This window comes from Branchiostoma floridae, chromosome 12 (assembly GCF_000003815.2).
Source record: "Branchiostoma floridae strain S238N-H82 chromosome 12, Bfl_VNyyK, whole genome shotgun sequence".
Classification (NCBI taxonomy): domain Eukaryota; kingdom Metazoa; phylum Chordata; class Leptocardii; order Amphioxiformes; family Branchiostomatidae; genus Branchiostoma; species Branchiostoma floridae.
In genome coordinates, this window is record NC_049990.1 from 4012335 (window position 1) to 4018905 (window position 6571).

Genomic DNA, 6571 nt, shown 5'->3' on the forward strand with positions numbered 1-6571 from the left:
CCAGGTCCGGTTCAGGTCCAGAGGATCAGGTCCAGGTCCGGACCTGAACCCGATGCAGTATGACTCACACCAATGGTCCATTTCACTACAAAGAAATCTGTTTGGTGGAGTATTAGACTTACACTGGCGTTTTAAAATCCTACAATGCTAACTGCACCAGTATGATTGGCTGTAAACCTTGGTAGAAATTACTATAAACTCTACTCTACTTCACTCTTGTTATTTTCTTCCACCTGCAAGCGCCAAAACGTGTGAATGCCTTATAAAATAATCTGTTAATTTTCTAATCGGTCCAACATCCGGTCCACCTAATTTTTTCAGGTCCGGTTTTTCTGGACCGGTCCAATAAGAAAAACCGGTTTTGTACCGGTACGCTGTACCGATACCCAGCCCTATTATCGGCCATTGAAGCCACAGACATGTAATTTGTAGTCGCGTGCTGGCGCAGGTGATGTCATGGTTGTCCAATGGACCGATCCCAAAACTCCGCCCCCTGTTCGATCATGGTCCTATTTCGAACACCTCCGTCAAAAATAGCCATTTCGGTCCAATGGGGCAGTTTTTGACGGACGTGTTCGAAGTAGAACATGGGGTTCTGTTTGTTCGATATGGCGTTCGACAGGATCGGTCAATTATTTGACCACCATAGTCATGCCTGTATAAACTTCGCATGGTATATGATACTTCATGTCCAACTGATACTTCCTGCGCATAACCCGCTAACATTGGACATTACCTTCGCCAGTAGGTTATATTTTGAGCGTGTCTGTCTGCCTGGTTTTCTGTCTGTCTGTCAGGTTTTCTGTATGTCTGTCTGTCTGTTATCAGCCTAACTCGAGAAGCCTTGGATGAAAACTATTGATATTTGGTAGGTGGGTAGGGGTCAGGAAATAAAACGAAGGTCAAGTTCGATAACGGGCCCCCTTGTGGCTTGTTGTTTATGTACTAATATCATAAGATATCACATAATTACACATTCTTATATCATTGTATGTTTCTGCCTCATCACCATTACTTGTACTTAGCTTCTGAGGATTACTTTTTCAACATACACTCACAAAATCTATATATTGAGTTAGGTCAGAGCAGAAAAGTGCAACCCCTTTGACTATAGCCTGTTCACACCTACATAATAATGACACGACAAGGAGATTATAACTCTGTCGTCACGAATCGGCAGCCAATTATTACTGATTCAGTGCCTTAATAGAACCCCTCCCACAGGGCTTAGGGCGCGAACGTCCTGTAACCTTATACACTCCAGGGGCAGCGTAATCAGGACGGGGAATTAGGTCGCGTCCGCGTATCGCGTTCTGATGGATTCTTCATTGACACAGATAACATGGTATGTTCCTCTGGCGCATACAAAATAGCCGAGTCAGTGGATTCTTGAATAGGTAATAGTCAATGGACCGAAGGACGTATTGCGACCATTTCGGTGGCAAATTGTCCTTGCGATTTTAGAATAGTAGAACGTCTGTGGTATATATAAAGCGGAATACACCGTGTTGTATTTTATTTATGTCATACCCACCGGGGAAAACACATGTTTCGATGCAAAATGAGCCAGAGGTTGAGAAAATTTGGTGCCCTCGATTGCTACAACAGCAAAGTTCCAACGTCCGAATCAGGTATTCGAATTTTCGACCGCGCCGCATTCGACGTGCGCAGCGTATATTCGAATTATTCGATGGAAGCCTGTGTGATACAACTTCGAAGCCTGTGTGATACGGCTTTTTATCACACGGTCCGGAACACAATTATCGAACGTTATCGCGGCCCAGGTATGACATTAATATTTTTACGACATGGCCATTGTGGTATGGTAGCTTTATACCTGCTTGGAAATTTGACTGTAGCATTAAGATCTCACTGCACTTGGGGCACCGGTGCGGCACTGCTGGGCAAGCTCACTGCGGCACTGGTGTGCTATTTTCGCCATTTTTTTTTTTTATAATATAGGTATTTCGTAATACGTAAAAGTATCACTTAGAAGAAAACAAAATACACAAAAAGGAAGAACATTCGATCTTTATCACTGAAATTCATTGAGTAATCATTCAAACCCCGCAGTGTCGCATCGGTGCCCCAAGTGCAGTGAGATATCACCTTTAGCTGGGGCAATCTCAGTTTTTACCGGTACGTAAGCGTATAGGCATTGATAAATTAAAAAAAAAAGAACAAATTCAAACAGGATAAAAACATTTTATTGTGCTGCTCCAAACCAACCGAAAAGTAAAAGTAAAATGAACGAATCTGTGGTGAAAATTTTCCTGAACTACGTCAACACAATCACTGGCCCTCCGCTAGGCTGTTAGACAGAAAATTTGTCCGGCAAATTTTCGATGAAGATGTGATGATGGTGAAGGATGAACAGCCTTGCAAAGTGGTTTTATTCTTTGTAGATAGCTTAAGGTGACCTCATGCAACTAAAACTGTGTCATCTTTAGACTCTGGAGAGTCACTGTCCATGTTGCCTTTTTGTAGCAAGGAATAGGTACTAACTTTAGGCGAATCGCATCAGCTTTCCATGGTCGTGGCAACAACTGGCTATGTCCTGTCAATCAAAAGACTTGACAAATCGAAGTCTTTCTTATCTTACTTCAAACGTCACAGTCTATATCTTACTTGATCATGATAAAGTATGATCCTCCCTTTAATGTTTATTATGTACAATTATGGCGATTCTACGCTACTCTTAACATTATTCCTATCATCGCACAATTCTGAACAGCACCATGTAAAAAACGGGAGGAAACCCGTAAACAAAAACTAGCACCACAAGTACATGTACGCACCAAGTATGACTTGGAATTTGTGTTAAAACCTTACTACTAGCCTATTTTCAATAAAAATGGTGTCAAAATAAATATGTCCTGGAATTTACATCGCTTATCCCTCCGCCTATGCAGCGAAATCGTTACCATTCAATATTTAACAACAACAAAATACATGTTGGTCACTTTTTACAAAAACACTGGCGTTCACTATCCCCAAATATGGGTATTTGTTACGTTGCTGCTGTCCTCTTCTCAGAAAACACAGCTTCCGCTAAGATACACGTGATCTGTACGACGAGATTTTGCGAGAATCTACGAAAGAGGTCAGAGGTCATTCCACCTCCACCAGCGCGCTGAACCCTCGCCGTTGCACCGTCCCGTCCGATTGGAATTTTACCCATAACTCATCACCTTCTGACGTCACAATTGTCGGAGGAAGCTTGCTGCCACAGAACCTTTAAAAGCAAGAAAAATCATGATTATTCAGTAAAGCCACATTCAAAGGTAATCGAATTATGATTTTTTTAGGGGGGATATTTCACTTTGACCTCAATATTTCACTTTGACCTCAAATCATTCTCCTACGCAGAGGGACCACAGTTGTGTCGAAAGTCCTTGTAGTCTTACTAGGCTGAGTTAGCTAGCCGTTGGTGACCGTACGTAGGAGGACGCCTCAAATGTGTCTATCGTTGTACGAAAGCTACAAATTAGCTCTGGGATTTTACTTGTCTCTTCTTACAACCGCGTTTTTGTGTGTGTGTGTATGTATGTGTGTGTTTGTGCATGTGTGTGTGTGTGTCTGTGTGTCTGTGTGTCTGTTTACTTTCTGTATGATTAGCATAACACAAGAAGCTCCGGATGGATTATGCTGCAATCTGTTATGTGATCAGGTCTTGTTTTCATTTCTCTACAACAGTTTAAAGTTAAGAGGTAAGACAAGGTTGCCCTACCTTCCAATAAGCCTGTGACTTTGCCTGCTTGTCTCCATGATAGCCAGATAGTCGAACGTGCAGTCCTCCTGGTTCTCCACTTCGAACGCACGGAACCTCAGACGAACATGGCGGCCTCTCCTGTTCACGATCCGCCAGACACAGTCCACACGGTTCGGGTAGTAGTCGGGGAATCCTGGAGATTGTAGGATGGCCTTACCCCCTGTATGAAAGAAATAGAAGACATTTTAGTGCACAAAAATTTGACCATTTGAAAGCGTGAAAGCGTGGAAGCGTAGCCGAACTTGGCGGCCTCTCCTGTTTACAATCCGCCAGACTCAGTCCACTTGGTTCGGGTAGTAGTCGGGGAATCCCGTGGATTGTAGGATGGTTTTACTCCCGTACGAGCAAACGAAGACAAGACATTGAAAGTAAAGACTGAATAGAACATTTATTCAATGATGACTGTTTCTTGAAAATTAAACTCAGCAATTACTTAGTAGTAACAACTGTCCTTTTGACGAGCTCCTTTCATTATGTGCTCCCATTTGCTGCTCTCCAAAAAGGTCTCGATTTTTCTCATCAACCTCTGCTTGAAGATTGACATTTGGTGGTGATGAGTGAAGGTCCAGTCTCCCTTTATACCGTAGAATGATGCTAGATAGTAGGAAAAAGCGAAAAACCAGAACTTACCAGTGACCAGTCCACCGCAGGGGTGTTTCTTCTCCGTGGTGAAGTACTCCACCCTGAAGCCGCCCGTGTGCGGCGGTGCAGAGCGGAAGTGGACCGTGACGACGTTGGAGTGCGTGCGGTACATGGCGGGCACGTCGCCCGTCTGGCACAGCCGCAGCTCCCGCGAGTCCGGGCTGGAGCCCTGCCGAAGCGTCACGTACTCTCGGCATACATCGTTATCCTCCCAGGGCTCCAGCGCTATCCTATAGAAAATACGATATAAAAGCTATGCCTAAAAGCATTTACTCAAGCAACTGTATGTGGTTTTGGAAACATCATATCCAGTTGATTGAGTAACTGTTTTTTGCGTATTTTTTCACTTGGATGTTTAATCTTTATCGACGTATCATGCTTTAAAAAGCTGTCAGAAAAATGCAATGATGAGTACAAACTCCCAACTAGAGTTCCTCGCTGCTATATGTAAATGTCGTTCCCGTAAGGTATTGCCAAAGTCGAATTCACAGAGTGGAATCTTTAGAATACGTTGTACGTGAAAATATGCACAAATAATGCCCACGACTATTCTATTTACGTCTTCTGTAGCTGTCTCTTATATAATACTTTTCGTTTCCGTAGGCTGCCCGGTCGGGCCCCGGATTAGAAATGCGACGTGGGGGTGAGTGTGCTCAAATTGATGTATATCTGTTTTCCACACCTTAGCGACAGCTGTAGATCCTCCTCCACGATGATCTCCCAGATACAGTCCAGGTCGTACGGGTTCTCCACAGGAAGCTCCGGGGACTTAAACGCCGCCTCCAGGTCAGTCAGGTTCCCGCCGCAACCCGGGATTTCTGCAAGAAAGGTAAATAAAGACATTGAAGTTAAGAGTGGTCCCTTTAGATTCTCGAGTTTCTAGATTCAATTGTATAAGGAGGGCATTGCACTATATTCTACTGCACCCGGAGTTTCTGCAAAAAGGTAAAGAAAGACATTGTAGTTAAGACTGATCCCTTAAGATACGACGTTTCGAGAGTTTCTAGATTATGAGGTTAATTGCACATAAACGTAGGGTACTGTATTGTATTCTACAATTTTAATTCATACCTGACCCGGGATAACGTTAGATACGAGTTATCACGTGGTCTTCTACTGCTATCACACGGGCTTCCATAGAATAATTTTAGTGTGCTGTTATCAAAATTCTGAATATCGGATTCTGATGTTGGAAATGCGGTCACTACAATTTTGTTCTAGGACAAGAAACTTTTGTCATCTTTTGGCATGTTTCGCATTGAAATGTGCATTTTCTCGGGATTGTATGTCATCAATAAGATATAAAACGGTGCATTTAGCAAAATCTTGATCAACGTAAGTGACATTTTTCAAGTACGTCAACACAACCATTTGTTGTATGAAATACATGTAATAAAAAAAGCGCACGTACTTTCACACCTCTTGCCGTCCATGGCCAGCACGTACCCAGCGTGGCAGGAACACCTGTAGCCGCCCACCGTGTTCAGACAGCGATGTTCGCACTGGATCAGGTCCACCTCTGCACATTCGTTATTATCTGAAGAGAGAGTTAGAGAGATCGTTATCTTGTGATGCAGCGTATGATACTTCCTATTTATGTTTCCGAAGGAAAACATTCTTTGACTTTGTAACCGGGTTCAATTAAAAAAAAGCTGTCAAAACCAAGACTTCCTTGTTCTTCTGTTCTTCAATTGGAAATGACGTCATTAATAGTGTTTTCAAAATCGTCTAGTAGATACAATGTTTGCCCCTCATTCTGATTGTGGCTTGTTCACATTTACCTTTACATTTTTGTGTCACAGTTGGCCTTTGAAAAACTCAATCTTTCTTCTGAAGTCGTGTTATGACTGCGTACCCTTTCTGAGGATCAAAAGGTCTGTATACGGGGTCTATGCCATTAAAGTATCTGTCCTTGGTACTGAAAATGTTAGCATCTAGGAATGTATCGTTAGACCTTGGTGCTAGTTTTGCGCCGTACCGGGTCCCTTTGGGTTATCTAAGTGGAATTTACTATCAGTGATCTAAACCGGGAGCCTTCAAGCAATGTGTATCTGTCCTTGGTGCTGAAAATGTTATCAACTAGAGATATAAACTGTGGTGCTACTTTTGGGCCGTATCGGATCCCTGTGGATTATCTCAGTTGTGGCCCCGTCAATA

The 6571-nt window shown here is 43.0% G+C and overlaps 2 protein-coding genes across 2 annotated transcripts in view; both read right to left on the reverse strand.

Annotated features, from left to right (window-relative positions):
- Window positions 1-2232: 2232 nt before the first annotated feature.
- Window positions 2233-3957, reverse strand: LOC118428031 (bone morphogenetic protein 1-like; the record flags this gene model as incomplete). Its single annotated transcript, XM_035837997.1, has 2 exons — window positions 2233-3235; window positions 3731-3957. Coding segments are annotated over 2 exons (351 nt in total), but the record flags the coding sequence as incomplete, so codon positions are not given.
- A 248-nt stretch (window positions 3958-4205) lies between these two features.
- The window catches only part of LOC118428033 (bone morphogenetic protein 1-like), a 2772-nt gene continuing 406 nt past the window's right edge, over window positions 4206-6571 (reverse strand). The window contains exons 2-4 of the mRNA XM_035837999.1: window positions 5826-5951; window positions 5097-5232; window positions 4206-4644 (exon numbers count right to left, since the gene is read on the reverse strand). Coding sequence (XP_035693892.1) covers window positions 4206-4644; window positions 5097-5232; window positions 5826-5951 — 701 coding nt within the window. The remainder of the gene's footprint in view (window positions 4645-5096; window positions 5233-5825; window positions 5952-6571) is intronic.